This window comes from Hemitrygon akajei, unplaced genomic scaffold, assembly GCF_048418815.1.
Source record: "Hemitrygon akajei unplaced genomic scaffold, sHemAka1.3 Scf000139, whole genome shotgun sequence".
Classification (NCBI taxonomy): domain Eukaryota; kingdom Metazoa; phylum Chordata; class Chondrichthyes; order Myliobatiformes; family Dasyatidae; genus Hemitrygon; species Hemitrygon akajei.
Window position 1 is genome coordinate 1,319,634 of NW_027332025.1, and position 25,036 is coordinate 1,344,669.

Sequence of the window (25,036 nt, forward strand, 5' to 3'; positions counted from 1 at the left end):
TCCCGTACTTGTGCACTTGGCAATAAATTCAACAGGACCTGAGAAATCTCATTGAGATTTGATTAGTGATGATCATCTTGGCAGCTCGGTAGGTCGAATGTATGAGACAGTATACTGTTAAATGCAAAACCCTGAACAGTGTTGATGATCAGAGGGATCTTAGACTCCAAGTTCATCGCTCCCTGAAAGAGACTGCACAGATTGACTGGGAGGTTAAGAGGGCAAAGGGCATGGTTGTCTTTATTAGTTGAAGCATTGAGTTCAAAAGTCGGGAAGTTGTGTTGCGGCTGTGACGAGCCTGCGGTCGTACTGTGCCTGTTTCTTTAAGAGCGCCGGCGTGAGGAGGCGGGACTATGACGTAAGTCACAGGCTGACAGCGCTGACTGTGGACTGAACCATAAGAGAGAGAGAGCGATCTGCAGACAGGCAGTCAGCCAGGTGTGTGTGTGTGTGTGTGTGTGTGTGTGTGTGTGTGTGTGTGTGTGTGTGTGTGTGTGTGTGTGTGTGTGTGTGTGTGTGTGTGTGTGTGAGAGAGAGAGAGAGAGAGAGAGAGAGAGAGAGAGAGAGACTGGAAAAGCTGATCGCTTCAGTTAGTCGCATCTGAGGCTTGGAACTCTCCTATGCCCACAAGAGTGGGTTGATCATCGGTACATGGAACCACAACGAATGTGTGTGGCTGTCACTTCGTATAATCCATAGGAGTGGGTTTCGGAATATCTTGTATTAACCCTTGCCTGGGAAGGTTGTGTGGTAACCGCTGGAAGACGGTATTCCTGTGACAGGTCACTTTCGCTGAAAACTCGTATGTGGACGATTCAACGGATAAGAACTTCGTCGACGGTTATTTTGAAGTAACGGCCTTTTCTCTACGTTCCACCCTGGATCACAAATATCTCCCGACGATCATTTATTCCGTGGATTACTGAACTTTCCTACTTTACCATCTCAAGATTCTGAGCTTTGTTCCCTCAAGCTCGATAGTCTGGGAGTTATATTTACACATATATACACTTAACACTGTTAACTTTATTTCGTTTAAGTTTCTATATTATAAGTAGATACTAATAAAGAGAGAGGTTTTAACATCAAAACCAGACTCCAGTGTGAACTCTATTGCTGCTGGTTCGTTTCTAAAACGTTATCGTTCGTAACACAGTTTTATAAAGCTAGTTAGACCACATCTGGAGTGTTTCATACAGTTCTGGTCGTCCCCATTCTCGGAGGGATGGCGGGGCTTTGGAGAGGGCGCAGAAGAGGTTTACCAGATACTGCCTGTATTAGAGGGCATGAGCTATAACGAGAGGCTGGACAATCTTGTGTTGTTTTCTCCAGAGCGGAGCAGGCTGGGGTGAGACTGGATGGACGTTTATCAGATTACGGGAGGAATAGATAGAGTGGACAGACGATATATTTGTCCTGGGAGTTGAAATGTCTGATGCATTTAAGGTGAGAGGAGATCTGAGAGGCAAGTTTGCTTCTTTCCACAGTGTAGTGGGTAGCTGGAGTCATTGCCTGGGGTGGGGTAACAATCCTGTCACGTGATCCCGTTTCCTGTTCACGTTTTTCACAGATTTGCAGCATCTGCGGGTCACTGCTCTACATCTTTCGCCCGTTCAGACAAGGCAGTGAGATCCGGATCGGTCACGTCCTCTCGTTGTGGGTGGACAGTATGTTTTTTTTCTGCAATATTTTCAGCATGTTTCATTTCATTGTTTTTATCTGCTGAAGTGCTGCCAATGTTTCTGGGTGTCTGACCCATTTATGTGAGAATTTAGTCTCTTCCATTTCTCTGCGCTTCTCATAAATATGTACAGTTTAGTTAAGCTTCACTCCACTACTTCCAAAGCAACAACCCAGTCAGTCAAATAGTTCCACACAATAAAAATAGTTTATTACATCGTTTTTTCTTCATTTCGTACTATTTATATAATTTAACTATGTAATATTCATATTATTATATTAAATCACAATTGTTAAAATCTATGGTTATGAATTAGGTTCTACTGCTGCCGCAGAGACAACGAATTTCATGACATATGCCGGTGCTATTAAACCTGATTCTGATATTGATATGGGAGACCCACCACCGGTCACCTGATCCCAGTTACTGCAGATCGTAATGTGAGATTGAAGCCTTTTCTATTTTTTTGCATTCCTCAGAAATGACAACAGTTCTGTTTCCTTCTGCGGTTCCAGAGCAGAAGCTCAGTGTGTCTAACATTTCCACACAATTAAAACGGGGTATTTGTTTATTCTTATTACGTACTGAGACACAGTGAAAATCTTGTCTGACGTACCATCCACACAGATCGATACATTACAACAGTACATTGAGCTGATATACGACAAAACACTCACTGTAACTAAGCATTATGGCTGCAGAGAAAGTGCAGTGCAGATAGACATATGGTGCAGGGTCACGTCGAGTTACATTGTGAGTGCGAGTCCATTTTATCATTCATTTGGCTTATAACTGCAGACAGGAAGCCGTCCTTCAGCCTGGTGTTACGCACTTTAAGGCTTTTGCATCTCTCCGTCAATGTGGGAGCGGGTTTGCTGCAAAAATGTCCAGGTTGTGAGGATCTTTGAGTACATGGCCTGCTTTTCCGAGGGAGGGGAAGTGTAGGAAGAGTCTATGGAGTGGAGGCTTGTTTCTCTGATGTTCTCTGTTCTCCAAAGTTCTCTGCAGTTCCATACATATATGGCAGGGCAGTAGCCATACAAAGGCATGAAGTATCGACAAGAAGCTCAGAGTCCTCGGCCTTCACCCTGCCTTGTGTAGCTGGATCCTGGACTTCCTGTCAGATAGCCGGCAGGTAGTAAGAGTGGGTTCCATCTCCTCTGTCTCTCTGACCCTCAGGACACATAACCCACAGGGTTGTCTCTTTTGCCCCCTCCTTTACTCTCTGTGCACACATGACTTGTGTTGCCACCCACAGCTCCAATCTGCTAATTAAATTTGCTGACAGCACTACATTGATTGGCCTAATCTGAAATACTGATAACAATCGATCAAATGCCTCCTGACAAGGCTCGGTCCAAACAAACTTTTCACCCTTCTTCAGGAGATTGGTCAGAGGCAGAGCGATAGCAGCAAAGTTCTTACAGAACTTACGATAATATCCATCCATTCCCAGAAACCTTCTAAGAGCCTTCTCAGCAGTCAGAATTGGAACTTGAGAAATTGCCTGGACTTTTGCCCGAACAGGAGCCAAATTGCTTTGCCCAACAACATAGCCAAGACAGGTCACAGTGTCATTGCCAAATTCACTCTCAGCCAAGTTAACTGTAAGGCTGGCCTGGGAAAGCCTGTCAAACAGCTTCTCTACTGCAGAGATATGCTCGTCCCAAGTGTCACTCCCTGTGACTAAGTCATCAATATAGGCATCTGTGTGTTCTAATCTTCGAATTACAAAATCAATCATTCTCTGGAATGTTCCTGGAGCATTTTTTAATTAAGATATTGTATTCACACAAACCAGATGGTGTCACAAATGCAGAAATTTCTCTACCTCTGTCCGTCAATGGAACACACCAATACCCTTTCAACAGATCTATCTTTGTAAGAAATTAGCTATTCCAACCTTATCGTTGTTTTTGTTACTGCATTTTCCTTCCTATAATCAGTGCAAAATCTAACACTACCATTAGGTTTAGGCACAATAACGCATGGTGACACCAATCTGATGCTGAAGGACTAATAATACCATTTTCCAGCATATATTCAATTTCTTGCTCAGCCAATTTACACTTTTCTACGTTCATGCGATATAGGTTTTGTTTAATAGGTTTCGCTTGACCAATATCTACATCATGTACTGCGACCGTGGTTTGCTTGGGAATATCCGGAAATAAATCTTTAAACTTCAGAATTAATTCCTTCAGCTGTTGTTGTTGCTTTGGCTGCAGATGGGCCAACTTGTTATCAATGTTTTCTGGAACAACCGAGTTCATTAGCCTAACTGGGACCACGTTTGGCTTGTGAAAATTCTCAGAAGAGTCAAATCCTTCATTCTCAGGGTTGCCAGCTTCATATGTTTTAACAACACTCACAGATGGTGCCTGCTTGTCAAATTAAGGCTTTATTATATTTATGTGTACCACCTGTGTTAGTTTACGTTGGTCGGGTGTTTTAATAACATAATTCAGATTATTAATTTGAGATATTATTTCATGCGGTCTATTGAATTTCACCTGGTATTTTCTTTCGCGAGCCTGTTTATCAAACCAACACTTCATTTTGTCTTGAGAAATCATTAAGTTTTCTCTACAGGATTGGTGTAATATATTTTTGAAATTCAAAACATAGCCTAACAAGTTAATATGTACATCTCCATCAATCCACTGTTCCATTAACAAGGTCAAAGGTCCTCTCACTCTATGACCAAATACCAGTTCAAATGGACTAAAGTCCAGTGATTCCTGGACCAACTCTCTGACTGCGAACAAAAACAAATGTATTCCTTCATTCCAGTCTTTTCCATTTTCAACACAGTATGTCCTAATCATTGTTTTGTGGGTAGAATGAAAATTTTCTACAGCACCCTGTGATTCCGGATGGTATGCAGACAATATAACTTGTTTAGCTCCCAGTTCATAAACTACCTCCTGGAATAATCCAGATGTAAAGTTACTTCCTTGTTCAGACTGGATTTCTTTAGGCAAACCAAATAAAGTATAAAGCTTGGTAAGAGCCTTCGCCACAGTTTTAGCTTTAATATTGCTGAGAGGTATTGCCTCTGGGAATCTGGATGCAGTACACATAATAGTTAGCAGATACTGATGGCCAGCTTTAGTCTTTGGCAATGGGCCATCACAATCCACTATAAATGTTGAAAAGGGTTCACTGAATGCAGGTATAGGCCAGAGTGGGGCCACTGGGGTGACCTGATTAGGTTTACCCACAACTTGATAAATGTGACAGGTTCTGCAGAGGGTCACAACATCTTTCCTCAAATTCGGCCAGTAAAATTATTTCATAATCTTGTTTACAGTTTTATTCACTCCAAAATGTCGACCTAAAGCCATACTGTGGGCCATGGTTAAAATTTCAGTCCTATAAACTGTAGGAACTACAACTTGGTGAACAATTGTCCATGCCTCACTCACTTCTATAGCAGGTGGCCTCCACTTCCTCATTAACACTCCATCCTTGAGATAATACCCTACTGGCATTTTCTTGATCTCATCATCTGAGAGAGCTGATTTTCAAAGCTTCAATCTCAGGGTCTGGGTTCTGTTCTGCTATAAACTCCTTCCTTGACAGGGATAAATCTTTCTCATCAGACTTACTACCGGAATCCTGTTGAAACAATGAAGGCAGTAAAGTCCCTGACAAGTCATCATAACCTGAATCCCGATTTTGGCTATAACATATAACAATCACAGCACGGAAACAGGCCTCCTAGTCCGTGCCGAACTCTTAATCTCACCTAGTCCCACCTACTCGCACTCAGCCCATAACCCTCCACTCCTTTCTTGTCCATATACCTATCCAATTTTACCTTAAATGACACAACTGAATTGGCCTCTACTACTTCTACAGGAAGCTCATTCCACACAGCTATCACTCTCTGAGTAAAGAAATACCCCCTCGTGTTTCCCTTAAACTTTTGCCCCCTAACTCTCAATGGCTATCATGGGTATCAGAATCAAGCTGCACAGACCGTCTGCGTCGGCAGACTTTTTAGCCATACTTCGAGTTACTGGGCAGGAAGGATAAATGTTAAAATCCATCTGTGGGTCGTCAGTGGTTGGCTTAGTTGTCAACTGCACTGCAGGAACAACGTTACCATCTGCCAGGTCATCCCCTAACAGCAAAGTAGCATCTTCCACCGGTAAACTGGAGCACAATCCGATTTTAACAGGTCCCGAAACCAACCCTGACAGTAAAGTTACCTTGTACAATGGCACAGAAACCATGCTGCATCAATGCATCACCAAACTTTAGAACACTGTCTAATATAAGTGACTGAGAAGCCCAATGCATCACCAAACTTTAGAACACTGTCTAATATAAGTGACTGAGAAGCCCCAGTAACTCGAAGAATTTTCACTGGTACCGGGGTTGACCCCTCCTTTACTAATACAAATCCATCTGACATAAAATGGTCGAATCGCTTCTTAACTCGGTCAGACCTCTCAGTCCTTATCTGAGCCTTAACAGAATGTTCAAAACACTATGGGTTTATAGGTGCTTCAACATACTGAACACCGGCATTTGGGACTGCCTTCTTTTCGTTTTTCCTCTTCAGGATGGAACAAATAGCCATCTTATGACCAGCTTTCTGGCAACAGTAACAAGTAAGATTAGAATATTTCTCCTTCAACTGTTTCCCTTCATCCTTACTCTTGCACTAGTCCCAGCTTTAATTTCTGGTTTACCCTGGTGATCCCTGCTACTCTTTTGGAAGCTCTTATTCGGGGTGTTAGGGGTAACCCTACTTAGTAACGGGGTCCAAAATAGACCCCATGAACTCTGCTGCTATTATGAGAGAGAGAGGGGGAGGCGTCCAGAGCGATGAGAGAGAGAGAGAGAGAGGGACAGAAACTTCTCGAAAGATGATGCTGGAAGTATTTATCAACCTCTGCCTCGTCAAATGGAGGTACCAATTTAACTTCCTGGCTAGCCTCAAACTTATCACCAGAGTCTAACACTCGACCCCTTTGCTGAAATCCCTCTATCTTTTCCTGCTCGAACAGCCTCTGTCTTTCTGCTTCCTCCCTCTGCTTTTTTTGCCTCTTCTCTCTGCTTTTGTGCCTCTCTAGCCTCAAACTGCCTCTGCCTTTCCGCAGCCTCCATCTTTAATTTTTCTCACTTGTACTGGAGCTCAAGCTCACTAGGTTTACTTGCAGGAAACACCTCCAACTCCTCCACTTTAAACACATCTGTGCCCTCCTGATTGTCAATGTCACCTTATTAAGTTTTAACCTTTTGGCAATACTCAACAACTCAAAAGTTCTGGCGTCCTCTAATGCCTCAGAGGTTGGTGCTTCCAGACATCTGTCAGCATCCATTGCTGCTGATTTTCCACACACAAATCAATCAAAAGGGATTTCCCCAATGAAATCAATAATAAATCAATACGTCCCCAAATTTGTTCATATCCCGGACGCAGGCCGCAGTTTTGTTATGAATCGCAACGCTTTAGACACGAACCAGCAGCAATAAACTACACTTGGAGTCTGTTTTTGATGTTAAAACTACCTTTATTAGGATCTACTTATAATATAGAGTTACGTACCCCGTAACTGAGTGTCTTACCAGAAAAGATAGAAGTATCCGTTGGAGTCTGGTACTATTATCAAAACAGTGTTTATTAGTAAAATATACAAATCAATATCAACAATGCAAATATACAGATAATACACGTTAGCAATACTAAACCTAAAAGTGTGGGTATAATAATAATCAATAATAAACAAGCTCTATCGATGTCTAGGGGATAATGAATTGTCATATGTGAATATAAAGTTCAGTTCTGTTCATACAGGCTGAGGTAGTTGTTGGTCGATGTGTTGTAATGGTTGGAGAGAGAGAGGGAAAGAGAGAGAGCGAGCAAACAGTGACAGCCAGTCAAACCTTCCTTTACGTTCTTGATCCGTCGATGTGTTGTTCTGGCCATTCAGGTATGACCCCTCTGTCCTTTAGCTAGACCGTTCTTCTATGGTGGACTCGTCACGCAGGCAAGTGTGGACACACACACAAGCCCCCACCGGCCTCGCTATAAACACTATGAGTTAAAATTGACCGATCCTTCGTTCGGTCTCCGATGCCCCACACTTTCTCGTGGGTTCCAACACTTAAGCAGTGCTCACTAGTGTGTCTCTTGGTGCGTCTGAGGGGTGTCTCCCCAGACCTCACTTTTATCCCTACTCACTGGGTCTCAGGTGTCAATCAGTTTTGAATGGCTTAGCCCATCAAACCAGCCCACTCCGGCTGTCCACTGAGGAATTTTAATGAACAGAATAGTACCAAGTAAACAGCCCTCTCCGGAGCCATAAGTCTTACAGGAGTCATAATATGGTGGGTCAACAAGTCTCTCTCCACCCGGTGTTATCTCTCCCTTATCTGAAGCAAATGTTCCAGACCAAGTATGTTTTTGTTCCATCTCTTTCTCTCTCATTTGCAGCCTGGCAAAGGTAACGGTTTGTAATTCTCCCAGGGGAGGGGGACATGGACAACCCTGCACTCTTCTGCCCATCAAAGCTGTTCATCCTTCGTAACACTCCCAACCTTCTAGGAATTTTCACCAAAGGGGAACATTAACTAGTACAGCGTTTTACAGGATTACAGAGTTTAGCAAAAAAAAATACAGAAGTGTTCTTAACTATAAAGCAATACAGATATACCTTCACTTAGCATCTAGATAAACAGTCAGCGATTACATTGTCACTTCCTTTAATATGTTGCATCTGAATATCAAACTCTTGTAGCATCAGACTCCAATTTAATAATCTCCTGTTTTTATTTTTCATGTTAGCCAGGAATACCAAAGGGTTGTGATCTGAATAAACAATTAAAGGTCTTTGTGCTGAACAAATGTACACTTCAAAATGTTGCATTGCCAAAACAAGTGCCAATAATTCTTTTTCTACGGTAGAGTAATTCCTCTGGTGCCCATTGAACTTCCGAGAGAAATATACTACCGGGTGTTCCACCCCATCCCCTGCTTTCTGCAATAGGACTGCCCCTGCAGCCTCATCACTTGCATCAGTCGCCAGGGAGAAAGGTTCTAACAAGTCAGGTGCCTTTAACACAGGGTGATGGCACAGTATGGTTTTTAACTTGTCAAAAGCATCCTGACAAGAATTGTTCCACTCAAATTTTTCTTCCTTCTGTAGGAGTTTTGTAAGCGGGAGGGCGATATCAGCAAAGTTCTTACAAAATTTTCGATAGTACCCCACCATGCCCAAAAAACTTCTCAAGGCTCTCTTATTTGTTGGTAGAGGAACCTCAGAAATAGCCTGTACTTTTGCCTGCACAGGAGCCAACTGCCCCTGCCCTACCACATACCCCAAGTAGGTGATTGTGGCATGCCCAAATTCACTCTTTGCAAGGTTCACTGTAAGTTGTGCTGCAGACATTCTTTTGAACAGGTTTTCTACAGCCTCAATGTGCTCATCCTAGGTGTCATTCCAAACTACCACATCGTCAATATCGGTCTTGGTATTTGTTAACCCTTTTATCACCATGTCAATCATCCTCTGGAATGTCCGTGGTGCATTTTTCATTCCGAACGGCAAGACGTTGTACTCGTAAAACTCGGATGGGGTGAAAAAGTCTGAAATTTCTCGAGCCCTGTCCGTTAAAGGAACGCACCAGTATCCCTTTAACAAGTCAATCTTAGTGGTGTACCTCGCTTTCCCCATTTTATCAATGCAATCGTCCACCCTAGGGATAGGGTAAGCATCTGTCTGCGTGACAACATTCACCTTTCTGTAATCGGTACAGAATCTTATGGTACCGTCCGGTTTCGGTACTACCACGCAGGGAGAGGCCCACGCAGAAAAGGATTCACGAATTATACCAGCAGCTAGCATATGCTCAATTTCTTTTTCTACTGGCTTGCTCTTTTCCAAATTCATCCGATAAGGGGATTGTTTAATAGGCTGGTTCGAGGTAACGATGACATCATGCTCTGTTCCTTTACACCTCCTTGGAACATCTGGACATAAATCTGTATGCCGTTTAATGAGCTGTGTTAACTGCTCTCTTTGTTCAGGCTCTAAATGATTGACTTTATCAGCAAGGTTGGCTAGAATAACTGAGTTCTCTAGTCTGGTGGGTATTATACTTATCTTTTCAAAACGCTCTGTGTCCTCCTCAACACTCTTCTCTACCTCATCAGTTTTCGTGACTGCACCGACCTCCGCGGGGGTCGTTTCATGATAACCTTTCAGCATGTTTACATGAACCAACTCGTTCGGCTTGCGTCTATCAGAGGTTTCAATCACATAGTTCAGCGAGCCTACTTTCTTAACTACTTTGTATGGTCCTTGAAACCTCGCCGGTAGGGGGTTGGTAACTACAGGGAATAGGACCAAGTGAAATAGGACCAATCGCCCACGTGAAATTCTTGCTCTCGGGTACGTTTTTTCATACCATTGTTTCATTCTCGTCTGGGAGTCTTTTAAATTTTCCTTTGACAAGGCGCATACTTTATGGAGTCTTTCCCGGAATTTTAAAACATAGTCAATCACACTGACTTGAACGTTCGGGCTAGACCACTTCTCTTTAAGTAGGGTTAAAGGTCCTCTGGGCCTGTGACCAAAAAGCTCAAACGGACTGAAACCCAGAGATTCCTGAACCGTGTCCTCACTGCAAATAAGAGAAGTGGTAATGCATCATCCCAGTCTCGAACGTCTTCCTGACAGTAAGTTTTAATCATAGTCTTTAGTGTAGCGTGGAATCTTTCCAACGCTCCTTGAGATTCCGGATAGTATGCAGAAGCTAAAATTTGTTTAACTCCCATATGTGTCATCATTTGCTGAAATGCTCTGGATGTAAATGTACTACCCTGATCCGACTGTATCTCCTTAGGCAGCCCCACTGTGGTAAAGAATTTAATGAGGGCCTTCACCACCGCAGGGGTCCTAACATTCCCCAGGGGCACAGCCTGTGGAAATCGTATAGTGGCACACAGCATGGTCATGACGTACTGCCGCCCATTCGCTGTTCTAGGCAAGGGTCCCACAAAATCCACAACGATTCGGGAGAAAGGCTCCTCAAAAGCTGGTATCGGTCTGAGAGGTGCCTTAGGGATTACCTGGTTCGGCTTTCCTACCACCTGACACGCATGGCACCTTTTACAATAATCAGCTATATCATTCCTCATTTTTGGCCAATAGAAATCTTTCATAACCCTATCCACTGTCTTCCTTACTCCCAAATGTCCACCTAGAGGTCCCTTGCGAGCTAAGTTCAAAATTACATCCCGATACACCTTCGGTACTACCACCTGATGTTCTACCGCCCAGTCATCATCGACCAGCACCGTGGTCGGCCTCCACTTCCTCATCAACCCTCCGTCCTTCAGGTTCTTTATCCAGCTCTGTCTCAGAAAGAACTGACTCTCTCAATGCCACAAGCTCCTCGTCACGTCCTTGCTCCTTTATAAATTATTTTCTTGCTAAGGGCAGGTCCACCTCCTCTCCTTTATTATCCTTCCCCTCCCTATTCTCTGCTTTACCATCCCCTAACCCCTCTTGGTACAGGGTCGGTAAAAACGTCTCAGCCAAATCAACACAGGACTCATTTAAACTGTCCTCTTTCTCAGCCGCCTATCTTGACATGCTGCGAGTGATTGCGCATGCGGGATAGATCTTAGAATCCAGGGGCGTGTCCTCAGCCCTCACAGGCTTGCTCGTTAATTTCACTGCTGAACACACGTCACCACCTGCTAAATCATTACCAAGAAGGACGTCCACGCCGTCTCCCGGTAATTCTGACCGCACCCCTACTTCGACTGTCCAGATACCAGGTCACATTTTAAAATGATCCCATGCAAAGGCACAGCTTCTGTCCCTTTCCCTATACCTCTTAAAACCACCTCTCCAGTCTCAGGACCAAAATCTAGCACCTTACTTAGGATCAATGACTGATCAGCCCCAGTATCTCTCCAGATTCTCACTGGAACTGGGGTCTCTCCTTCTTTCATAGACACCGTCCCTTCTGAAATAAATTTCTCACGCCGCTCTCGTACTCTATCTACCTTTGCCTTCCTCGTCGATTTGCTGATCGACTCAATACACCCTGTAGGGACTGCCGTTTTCCCTTATCCTGTCTCCTTATTCGGAGCAAAGCACTTAGATGCAATATGACCAACCTTTCCACAATTATATCAGGTCAAGCCAGAAACCTTCCTGCCAGCTTGCTTGTCCTCCTCCTTACCTTTACCACTAGCTCCCGGCTTATTCTCGACCTTAGCCGGTGGACTTTCTTTACCGTCCCTACTGCCTTTCTGTTAACTCTTATTTGAGGAAAACTTTGTCTTGTGGGTTAGGGCATATTCATCTGCGAACCTGGCAAATTCCGATATAGACTTATTCGTCTTCTCGTTCAGATACATCCTGATATTATCCAAAACACAACCTTTAAATTCCTCAATCAGAATTAACTCTCTGAAACGAGGGAAGTCCTCCTGGTGCAACTCAAACTACCTGCGTCTCAATGTCACCAAGACCAAGGAGATGGTGGTGGACTTTAGGAGATCTAGGCCTCATATGGAGCCAGTGATCATTAATGGAGAATGTGTGGAGCAGGTTAAGACCTACAAGTATCTGGGAGTACAGTTGGACGAGAAGCTAGACTGGACTGCCAACACAGATGCCTTGTGCAGGAAGGCACAGAGTCGACTGTACTTCCTTAGAAGGTTGGCGTCATTCAATGTCTGCAGTGAGATGCTGATGATGTTCTATAGGTCAGTTGTTGAGAGCGCCCTCTTCTTTGTGGTGGCGTGTTGGGGAGGAAGCATTAAGAAGAAGGACGCCTCACGTCTTAATAAGCTGATAAGGAAGGCGGGCTCTGTCGTGGGCAAAGTACTGGAGAGTTTATCATCGGTAGCTGAGCGAAGGGCGCTGAGTAGGCTACGGTCAATTATGGAAAACCCTGAACATCCTCTACATAGCACCATCCAGAGACAGAGAAGCAGTTTCAGCGACAGGTTACTGTCGATGCAATGCTCCTCAGACAGGATGAAGAGGTCAATACTCCCCAATGCCATTAGGCTTTACAATTCAACTGCCAGGACTTAAGAACTTTTTTTTAAAGCTATTATTAATGCTTTTTGAGTTAGTGATTTAGATGCATATCATATTATTACTGAGTTAAGTATTGTATGTAATGAGTTTTTGCTACAACAAGTGTATGGGACATTGGAAAAAATGTTGAATTTCCCCATGGGGATGAATAAAGTATCTATCTATCTATCTATCTATCTATCTATCTATCTATCTATCCACCTTTTCTGCAGCACACCAGCGATCCAAGAGCACAGCCTTCTCATAGGCAAACTCTGCATACATCTGATTCCACAGTTTCTTTAAATCTCTGAACTTTTGTCTATACGCTTCAGGTACCAACTCATAGGCCCGAAGGATAGCCTCCTTTACTTGCTCATAATCCTCAGACTCCCCCTCGGACAACGCCGCATATGCCCGTTGAGCATTACTTTTTAATGCACTTTGTAACAACGCCACCCACTGATCTCTGGGCCACTTCGGATTCACTGCCACCTTTTCAAAATGCAAGAAGTAACTATCAACATCTGTCTCCTTGAACGGAGGTACTAACCTAAACTCCCTACTAATATTAATCTCCTCTCTTGAGCCTTCCCTTCGGTCTTTTCCCTGTTCCTTTAACCTCTCCATGTCCAGCGCATGCTGCCTATCTCTCTCCTTTTCCCTTTCCTCCATCTCCCTTTCAGCCTTTTCCTTCTCCCTTTGTGCCTCCCAGGCAGCTCTTTCCCGCTCCCTTTGCGCCTCTAACTCCTTTAGCAGGATCTCATTCTCCCTTTTCTTCTGTTCCGCATCCAACCTTAATTTTTCCAACTCTAACTGAACCACCCCAACAACTGGTTTCTTTTCAGGGATAAGTTCCAATACCCCCGGCGTGAACACACCCTCGGATATATAATACAGGGCTATGGCCCTCTGTATCTCCTACTTTTTCATTGACGACTTCACCTCTGGGAGATTTAAACATTTCACAATATTCACCAAGTCCGTCTTTTTGGCACTCTCTAGCGCCTTCAAAGTCGAGTTTTCTATAAATTCATCTATATCCATCTTTGCTGGTTTCCCATCTGGTTACCCACGCAACCAGAACAAATAATGGACTTAAAGCCCGATTCACTGGCCCCACAATTTGGTATCAAATCTCGAGACGAGGCCCCAATTTGTTACGTACCCGTAACTGGGTGTCTTACCAGCAAAGATAGAAGTATCCGTTGGAGTCTGGTACTATTATCAAAACAGTGTTTATTAGTAAAATATACAAATCAATATCAACAATGCAAATATACAGATAATACACGTTAGCAATACTAAACCTAAAAGTGTGGGTATAATAATAATCAATAATAAACAAGCTCTATCGATGTCCGGGGATAATGAATTGTCATATGTGAATATAAAGTTCAGTTCAGTTCATACGTACTGAGGTAGTTGTTGGTCGATGTGTTGTAATTGTTGGAGAGAGAGAGAGTGAGCAAACAGTGACAGCCAGTCAAACCTTCCTTTACAATCTTGATCAGTCGAAGTGTTGTTGTGGCCATTCAGGTATGACCCCTCTGTCCTTTAGCTAGACCGTTCTTCTATGGTGGATTCGTCACCCAGGCAAGGGTGGACACACACACAAGGCCCCACCGGCCTCGCTATAAACACTATGAGTTAAAATTGACCGATCCTTCATTCGGTCTCCGATGCCCCACACTTTCTCGTGGGTTCCAACACTTAAGCAGCGCTCACTAGTGTGTCTCTTGGTGCGTCTGAGGGGTGTCTCCCCAGACCTCTCTTTTATCCCTACTCACTGGGTCTCAGGTGTCAATCAGTTTTGAATGGCTTAGCCCATCAAACCAGCCCACTCCGGCTGTCCACTGGGGAATTTTAATGAACAGAATAGTACCAAGTAAACAGCCCTCTCCGGAGCCATAAGTTTTACAGGAGTCATAATATGGTGGAACAACAAGTCTCTTCCTCCCTGGGTTATCTCTCCCTTATCTGAAGCAAATATTCCAGTCCAAGAAAGTTTTAGTTCCATCTCTTTCTCTCTCATTAGCAGCCTGGCAAGAGTAACGGTTTGTAATTCTCCCAAGGGAGGGGGACATGGGCAACCCTGCACCCTTCTGCCCATCAGAGCTGTTCATCCTTCGTAACAATAGTAACTTAAACAAGATAAACAGAAGTTAACAGTATTATGTGTATATATGTGTGTAAATAAAACTCCGAAACTATTGAGCTCGGGGGAAACAAGGCTTGGAGTCTTGAGGTGGTAAAGTATGAATGTTCAGTTCAACCACAGAATAGGTGATGAGAGAGAGATTTGTAATCCAGGGTAAATGTCAAGAGAAGGCAATTATGTCGAATTCCACAGGTTCCATGGTCGTAAAACAAGAGAACAGTCACTGTAGATTTTATCTGTCATCTTTCCAAATTCACATACTAATTATCACCCAAAGTGACTTGTCACAAGGGGTATCGTCTTCAGATGAATTACCACACCACACCCAGGCAAGGGTTGACACATCAGTGGTCTTCACAGGATACCCCAAATCAGATCCACTCCTATAGCTCAAACAAGGTAACAACCACACATTTGATGTATGCTGAATTGATAATTAACCCACCCTTCTGGGCATAGGAGAATTCCAAACAGAGACCCTTGGCCACTAGTTCCCTGGTTTCGATCCTTCCATCTTTCCTCCTTCGTCTACGTCTGACTCTGAGTGTCTGTGTCCTCAGTTAAAACTAAACAAACTGCGAGCGATGTAAACAAGCTGCAAGTCAGACTGATTCACCTTCTTAATCTCTATCTCTCCCTCTCTCTCGAAATAACAGTCCACAGCAAACAAAACCTAGGGATTCATAACAACGGCCACTCCCCATTGTGAAATGACTGGTATGCCAGTAGTTGAGATGACAGAGTGAATCCTTACCCACATTCTCAGCAGGTGAACGGCTTCTCCCCAGTGTGAACTTGCTGATGTCTCTGTAGTGTGGAAGAGCGAATGTATCTCTTCCCACATTCTGAGCAAGTGAACAGCTTCTTCCCAGTGTGAATTTGTTGATGACTCCGTAGGTCAGATGACCGAGTGAATCTCTCCCCACAGACTGAGCAGGTGAATAGCTTCTCCCCAGTGTGAACTCGCTGATGACTCTGTAGGTTGGATGGATCAGTGAATCCCTTCCCACAGACTGAGCAGGTGAATGGCTTCTCCCCAGTGTGAACTCGCTGATGACTCTGCAGGTTGGATGGATCAGTGAATCTCTTCCCACAGACTGTGCAGGTGAATGGCTTCTCCCCAGTGTGATCTCGCTGATGACTCTGCAGGTTGGATGGATCAGTGAATCTCTTCCCACATTCTGAACAGGTGAACGGCCTCTCCCCAGTGTGAATTCGCTGATGACTCTGTAGGTTGGATGGATCAGTGAATCTCTTCCCACAGACTGAGCAGGTGAATAGCTTCTCCCCAGTGTGAACTCGCTGATCACTCTGTAGTTGGGATGACTGAGTGAATCCCTTCCCACATTCTGAGCAGATGAATGGCTTCTCCCCAGTGTGAACTCGCTGTTGTCTCTGTAGGGTGGATGAATGAGTGAATCTCTTCGCACAGACTGAGCAGGTGAATGGCCTCTCCCCAGTGTGAACTCGCTGATGACTCTGTAGTTGGGATGACTGAGTAAATCTCTTCCCACATTCTGAACAGGTGAACGGCTTCTCCCCAGTGTGAACTCGCTGATGACTCTGAAGGTTGGATGAGTGAGTGAATCCCTTCCCACAGACTGAGCAGGTGAATAGCTTCTCCCCAGTGTGAACTCGCTGATGTCTCTGTAGGTTGCATGACAGAGTGAATCTCTTCCCACAGACTGAGCAGGTGAATGGCCTCTCCCCAGTGTGAACTCGCTGATGTCTCTGTAGCTGGGATGACTGAGTAAATCTCTTCCCACATTCTGAACAGGTGAACGGCTTCTCCCCAGTGTGAACTCGCTGATGACTCTGTAGGTTGGATGGATCAGTGAATCCCTTCCCACAGACTGAGCAGGTGAATGGCTTCTCCCCAGTGTGAACTCGCTGATGACTTTGTAGTTGGGATGACTGAGTGAATCCCTTCCCACATTCTGAGCAGATGAACGGCTTCTCCCCAGTGTGAACTCGCTGATGTCTCTGTAGGCTGGATGAATGAGTGAATCTCTTCGCACAGACTGAGCAGGTGAATGGCCTCTCCCCAGTGTGAACTCGCTGATGACTCTGGAGTTGGGATGACTGAGTGAATCCCTTCCCACATTCTGAGCAGATGAACGGCTACTCCCCAGTGTGAACTCGCTGGTGTCTCTGTAGGGTGGATGAATGAGTGAATCTCTTCCCACAGACTGAGCAGGTGAACGGCTTCTCCCCAGTGTGAACTCGCTGATGACTCTGTAGTTGGGATGACTGAGTAAATCTCTTCCCACATTCTGAACAGGTGAACGGCTTCTCCCCAGTGTGAACTCGCTGATGACTCTGAAGGTTGGATGAGTGAGTGAATCCCTTCCCACAGACTGAGCAGGTGAATAGCTTCTCCCCAGTGTGAACTCGCTGATGTCTCTGTAGGTTGCATGACAGAGTGAATCTCTTCCCACAGACTGAGCAGGTGAATGGCCTCTCCCCAGTGTGAACTCGCTGATGTCTCTGTAGCTGGGATGACTGAGTAAATCTCTTCCCACATTCTGAACAGGTGAACGGCTTCTCCCCAGTGTGAACTCGCTGATGACTCTGTAGGTTGGATGGATCAGTGAATCCCTTCCCACAGACTGAGCAGGTGAATGGCTTCTCCCCAGTGTGAACTCGCTGATGACTTTGTAGTTGGGATGACTGAGTGAATCCCTTCCCACATTCTGAGCAGATGAACGGCTTCTCCCCAGTGTGAACTCGCTGATGTCTCTGTAGGCTGGATAACTGAGCGAATCTGCTCCCACAGTCTGAGCAGCTGAATGGCCTCTCCCCAGTGTGAACTCGCAGATGACTCTGTACTTGGGATAACTCAGAGAATCTCTTCCCACAGACTGAGCAGGTGAACGGCTTCTCCCCAGTGTGAACTCGCTGATGTCTCTGTAGGGTGGATGAATGAGTGAATCTCTTCCCACAGACTGAGCAGGTGAATGGCCTCTCCCCAGTGTGAACTCGCTGATGACTCTGTAGTTGGGATGACTGAGTAAATCTCTTCCCACATTCTGAACAGGTGAACGGCTTCTCCCCAGTGTGAACTCGCTGATGACCCTGTAGGTTGGATGGATCAGTGAATCCCTTCCCACAGACTGAGCAGGTGAATGGCTTCTCCCCAGTGTGAACTCGCTGATGACTGTGTAGTTGGGATGACTGAGTAAATTCCTTCCCACATTCTGAGCAGATGAACGGCTTCTCCCCAGTGTGAACTCGCTGGTGTCTCTGTAGGGTGGATGAATGAGTGAATCTCTTCCCACAGACCGAGCAGGTGAACGGCCTCTCCCCAGTGTGAACTCGCTGATGACTCTGTAGTTGAGATGACTGAGTAAATCTCTTCCCACATTCTGAACAGGTGAACAGCTTCTCCCCAGTGTGAACTCGCTGATGACTCTGCAGGTTGGATGGATCAGTGAATCTCTTTCCACAGACTGAGCAGGTGAATGGCTTCTCCCCAGTGTGAACTCGCTGATGACTCTGTAGTTGGGATGACTGAGTGAATCCCTTCCCACATTCTGAGCAGATGAACGGCTTCTCCCCAGTGTGAACTCGCTTATGTCTCTGTAGGCTGGATAACTGAGTGAATCTCTTCCCACAGACCAAGCAGATGAACGGCTGCTCCTTTGTGCGAACTCGCTGGTGATGCATTAGGTCAGATGACTGAGTGAATCCTTTCCCAGAAATTCAACAGATGATCAGCCTCTGCCCAGTGTGGTGTGAACTGACTGGTGTGTCCACAGGTGGGAAGACCAACTGAATCCTTTCTCACACACAGAACAGGTGAATGGCCTTGCCCAGTGTGAACTTGCTGATGTACCTTCAGTTGAGATGACCGAGTGAATTATTTCCCACTGTCTGAGCAGGTGAAAGGCCTTTCTCCTGTGTAAAATGATGGGTTGCCAGTTGGTCAAATGACCGAGTGAATCCTTCCCCACAGTCTGAGCAGGAAGGATGGTCGATAGGATCCCTTGTTCCACTTCTTAAATATCTAGACAGAGACAACAAAACTGGTGTGCCGTGTTTGTGCTTCCTGGAGACAAATTCCTTCTCATTTTTAACCTGTAAAAAGATTTACAAAATCCATCAATGGGTTTAGGACAACATTTCAGATGAGATTACAAGGTTTGATCTGGTATCACACTGATACAGTGAGGTTCAACACAAGTTAGAAGAGATATCATCTCCTGACTGGGCAGAGTGCTGGTTTCTGGAATGACCATCAATTCCCTGATGCTCTTCCTGTCTCTATCAGAAAGGAGCATTTCTGCCATCTCCAATTTGAGCCTTAGTTTGACTCTCTCCATTGGTATTATTCCCCCCTCCTGCTGAACTGCATGGGTGCCTGGCCCCACAGTAACTGAAACAATCTCACGCAAATAGTCTTTCTTGATGTGCATCTGGGATTTTCTTTTATGTATTATTAACTTAAAGTGCCACAGTTTTAACGCCATATAAAAAATTCCTGCTGAGATGAATGGTTGGTCCGCACAGCTGTTAAAAGGACTTAGAGTGAATTTTTGTATTATTGTCACAGTCATAGAAAATTACAACACAGAAACAGGCACTTTGGGCCATCTAGTCTGTGCTGAACTATTTAATCTGCCCACTCCCATACCCCTACCATCCAGGTACCTACACAAAATGTTGAAATCGAGCTTGCATGCACCGCTTGTGCTGGCTGCTCATTCCACACCCTGATGACTGTCTGTGTGAAGAAGTTGCCCCTCATGTTACCCTTAACATTTTACCTTTCACCCTTAACCCATGGCCTCTGGTTGTAGTCTCCACAGACTAGTGGAGAAAGCCAACTTGCATTTACACTATCTATGCCCCTCTATCACAATCAAATCTCCCCTCAATCTTCTACATTCCAAGGAATAAAGTTCATACCAAAGTGCAACAACTCACACTTGTCTGCATTAAATTCCATTTTCCATTTCTCAAACCATTTTGCCAGCTGGTCCAGATCACACTGCAAGTTTAAATGCTTTTTTGGCATTGACTAGATGGGCCAAAGAGCCTGTTTCTTTACTGAACTTCTCCGTGTTTCTATGGCAGAGAAGCTGGCCAAACTTGTTTGGAAGGGAAAGCGTAGGAGTGACAATTGAGCAGCAGTGGCTGGGGTTTCTGGAGCAATTCGGGACCTGAGTGATTCCACAGAAGTGGAAGCATTAGAAAGACAGGAGGACACAACTGTGGCTAAAATGAGAAGCCAAAGCCAACATAAATGTCAAAGAGAGGGCAAACAAAAGAACAAAAACTATTCGGAAGCTTCGAGAAACCAAAAGAAGACAACAAAAAAAGTCAGCTGAGCTCAGTGCGTGGAATCATGATTTGTAGTCATTAATGGGTCTCGGTAGCACCCAACAGTCTGAGGCATTTAGAGGAACAAAATATACGAGGCTTCAATTTCTCTTCAAAAGCAAGGTTCCCTGGACCGGTTACCTTTCAACTTTCATTTTGGCAGGCACATACAAACTCTGCATCCTCAAAAATTCACTTCTGAAGGCCTCCCACTTACAGGTACTCCTTTGCCAGGAAACAACCTGTCCCAAACCACACTTGTCAGATCCTTTCTGATACCATCAAAATTGACCTTTCTCCAATTTAGAATCTGAACCCATGGTCCAGACCTCTCTTTTTCTATATTTACTTTGAATCTCATGGCATTATGATCACTAATTTCTGTCACCAGCCCTGATCATTTCCTAACAGCTTATTGCTCACTTCTACATCAGGAACTCTACGTACTGATTAAGGGCACATTTGACAAACTTTACCCCATCTAGTCCTTTTACATTATGGGAGTTCCAGTCAATATATGTAAAGTTAAAATCACTTACTGAATCAACCTTTGTTTATTGACATGGCCTACAATCTACCTACAACTTTGTTCCTCTAAATCCCTCAGACTGTTGGGTGTAAACAAGCCCCTATAATGGCTACAATATCATAATTCCCTGTCCTGAGCTCATCGGGCTTTCCTAAGATGCTTCTTGCATTGTGATATACACAGCTCAGCACATTCATCGCACCATGCTCAACCATTTGATTGCTGACTCTGTCTGAGGTCTGAACAACATCTGACGTGTCAAGAAAACAAACTCCCCCTCATTGTCACAAAAACAAAGGAGCTGATTGTGGACTGCAGGAGGACTGGAGACAGGCTAACCCCTGTTGACATCAAAGGATTTGGGGCTGAGAGGGAGAACAGCTTTAAGATCCTCGGCATAAACATCACCAAGCATCTCACATGGTCTGTACATACCGGCTGTGTTGTGAAAAGAGCACAGCAGCACCTCTTTCACCTCAGATAGTTGAAGAAGTTGGGAATGGGGCCCGAAATCGTGAGGACTTTCTACAGGGACACAATTGAGAGCATCCTGACTGGTTGCATCACTGCCTGGTATGAGAACTGTACTTCCCTTAATCTCAGGAACTTGCAGAGATTGGTGCGGGACAGCCCAGCGCATCTGTAGATGTGAACTTCCCACTATTCAGGACATTTACAGAGACAGGTGTGGAAAAAGGGCCCAAAAGATATTGGGGACCCAATTCACCACAACCACAAACTGTTCCTACTGCCACCATCCAGGAAATGGTACCACAGCAAAAGGACCAACAGGCTCCGGGACATCATCTTCTACCAGGCCATCAGACTGATTAATTCATGCTGATACAATTGCATATCTATGTTATACTGACTGTTCTATGCACAAACTATTTATTATAAATTACTATAAATTACACATTGCACATTTAGATGGAGATGTAACGTAAAGACTTCTACTCCTCATGTATATGTATGTAAGAAAGTCAATTCAATTCAAATCACCCTCTCCACTATCTGTCCTGTCATTCTGGCTCCCATTCCCCCTGCAAATCATTTTAACCACATCAGCACCCCCCTCCACCACACTTGCTCTCGGAGCTCTTACCACGAGGATATTAGTCCCCTTCCTGTTCTGTTCCCCTAACTAATGAATCCCCTATCACTCCTTTGACTTTCCTCTGCCAGGTAATCCCCCCAATACTTTCTAAAGTGTTCCACCTGTTGTTATGTGGGATAGCAACAAGAGTACTCTGTGATGGCTATTTAACCTCATTTCCCTTCCTGACTCTCACCCAGTTTCCTGTGTCCTGCACCTTGGGTGTAACTCACCTCTCTTCATGTCATATCTATCACCCCCTCCAACTGCTGGATGATCCGGAATTCATCCATTTCCAGTTCCAACTCCTTAAAATGCAGCTGGATACATATCTTGTAGGTGAGGGCATCAACAACACTGGAGGTCTCCCCACCTTCCCACCAATGTCCCCTCTAATTTGTAATGACAAGTGTGCACATAAATCATGTACCATGTATTTTTTTTTACCCAGTGACAACCATATAACCATATATAACCATATAACAATCACAGCACGGAAACAGGCCATTCCGGCCCTCCTAGTCCGTGCCGAACTCTTAATCTCACCTAGTCCCACCTACCCGCACTCAGCCCATAACCCTCCACTCCTTTCCTGTCCATATACCTATCCAATTTTACCTTAAATGACACAACTGAACTGGCCTCTACTACTTCTACAGGAAGCTCATTCCACACAGCTATCACTCTCTGAGTAAAGAAATACCCCCTCGTGTTTCCCTTAAACTTTTGCCCCCTAACTCTCAAATCATGTCCTCTCGTTTGAATCTCCCGTACTCTCAATGGAAACAGCCTATTCACGTCAACTCTATCTATCTATCCCTCTCAACATTTTAAAAACCTCGATCAAATCCCGTGTGCAAAAACGTGTGCACAGTGAATTTTATATAGAGAGGTATTCATTTTCACAGCTAGCAAATCACTGTCGATAAAAACTTTGATCTCCTCTGGCTTGTATCGAGTTCATCTGCACTCTCACACAACCTACGTAGCAGGCCTATAGCGGGTTATGAAGGATTTTCTCGCCAGAGCTTTTGCACACTGTCCATATGTGACTTGTTTGCTAAATGACGCTTTAAAAAGTCAGATTTCTAAATTTCACTCCACTTCTTCCCATTTGCAAATTCTCCAGCAACTTTTGCATCACCACAATACAGACAGGTAACAGCAGTTTCTGTGTTGTACATAAATATTTCCCTTGAACCCTCTCCAGATGACTGACGGTGATGAACTCAGTGAATGCAATGCCAACGAATATGAAGGGAAGGGCAGTAGTCTGTCCCATTGGAGTCTGGCACATTTGTGATGTGAAAGTTACTTGTTGCCAAGGGCAAAGGTTTTTGATATTACCATGTACCCAGAGAGAATGGGACAAAACATGTTCTCACCTGTAGAAAAGTTCAGAACAGGAGGAGGTAGAACAAACAACACACACACAAAATACTGGAGGAACTCAGCAGGCCAGGCAGCATCTATGGAAAAGAGTACTAATGCTGAGTTCCGCCGGCATTTTGTGTGTGTTGCTTGGATTTCCAGCATCTGCAGATTTCCTCATCTTTGTGATTGGAGGTAGAACAAAGGTAATTTTCTCTACTGCTGATGCAAAAGATTTTGTTCCCTTCCTCTGAATTCCTAATCCTTGCATTTAGAAAGCTGGAGCTCAGCTCTGTCTGAGAGATCCATCGGTTCCCATTCCCTCATCAGCCGGAAGTTCCCCGGGGCCCGTGTACGGATCGTGAGGCTGAGAGAGAGGGAAGAGAGCAGGACTGTTCCGGGATTGCTGGTCACCGTGACCGGATTTCACAGGAATCGTCCTGAAGTCGGTGTTTAATATAAAATCGGAGAGAATCGATCTTACCTGCGCCCGACATTTTCAAGGCCTGCAGGGCACTGCGCGCATGCGTGATACTCGGGGACGTCATCAGCCTGACGCCTGCGCATTTCATCGGTGTTTTAGGGCCGGCGAAATTTTTAACGCACCGCATTATGGGTAATTAGGGTGCCATTAAACATTTCTACAAGCACCGGTTCATTGTCCATACCTCATTTTTTTTTCGTGTGTATAGAAAAATCAGCAGCTGTTTTAACGCAGAAAGCGGCTCCCATAAACAATATACTCAATACCAACGTGTATCTAATGCCAAAGTAAAATGCAGTTAAAAAACACAGGAGATTCTGCAGTTGTTGGAAATACAGAGGCGCACACACACACAAAATGCTGGAGGAACTCTGCAGTTCAGGCAGCAACTAAGCACAGGAGTACACAGTCTAGGCATGCTGAAGGGGCTCGGCCTAAACATTGTCTATTTATTCCTCTTCACATTTTCTGCCTCATCTGTTGATTTCCACTAGTATTTTGCAGAAATTAACCACCTTTTTTTTCCGGTCAACCAGTTTCCAAATGTTTCTGATGTTTCTTTTGTAGTCATATCCTGCTGGTCTGATTCCTCCTCCTCCTCGTAAACTCTAGACCCCATCTCTCTTTGCAGCCCCAAAGCCCTGACTCAGGCTGGCAACTCTTCAGTTTCTGACTCTGCTCTATCGAAGATTCACTCGCTAGTCTGCTGTCAGACTTTAGAGGTGCATTGTGTTACGAGACCGCAGGTTCGTTTACTGTGAGTGTCGCTTTAAGTGGCTGAGTGAGGCGGGGCTGTGACGTCAGACACAAGCTGCGGCAGCCTGAGGGAGCGGGAGAGGGAAAGGGAGAGGGAGACAAGCTGTTGGAACTTCAGCGTGTGACTGCTATAGGCTGCAACTCTTCCATGCCCAAAAGGTTGGGTTGATCTGATCATCGGCACGCAGTGCACAACGGATGTGTGACTGTCACTTCGTATCATCCATATGTGTGGATTTGCTGGAGTATCCTGTGGTATCACTTTTGTTGGCCCTTACCTGGAATCGGGGTGTTCTGTGGTAACCACTTGAAGACGATATTCCTGTGACTGTCACCTGGTGATATTTCTAAGAGGATTTCGGAACTAATCGACGGATAAGATCTTCAGCGACTGTTGTTTCGTTTACCCAGCGTGGAATGTGTGTGGAATTCTTCGTAATTGCCTTCTCTCTACATGTTCGTGTGGATTTACAAATCTCTCCTATCACTCACTTTTTCCGTGGATTACTGAACTTTTCTATTTTACCATCTGAAGACTTTAAGCATTGTTTCCCAAGCTTGATAGTTTGGGAGCTA

At 44.7% G+C, this 25,036-nt stretch overlaps 2 protein-coding genes across 2 annotated transcripts in view; both read right to left on the reverse strand.

Moving 5' to 3' along the window:
- LOC140723833 (uncharacterized) overlaps positions 1-25,036 on the reverse strand; it is a 115,531-nt gene that overhangs the window by 39,595 nt on the left and 50,900 nt on the right. The window lies entirely within an intron of this gene.
- LOC140723821 (uncharacterized) lies at positions 13,202-23,379 on the reverse strand. Its single transcript, XM_073038359.1, is given in 2 exon segments — positions 13,202-18,979; positions 23,235-23,379. A coding segment is annotated over 1 exon segment (2,904 nt). The 5' UTR covers positions 18,569-18,979; positions 23,235-23,379; the 3' UTR covers positions 13,202-15,664.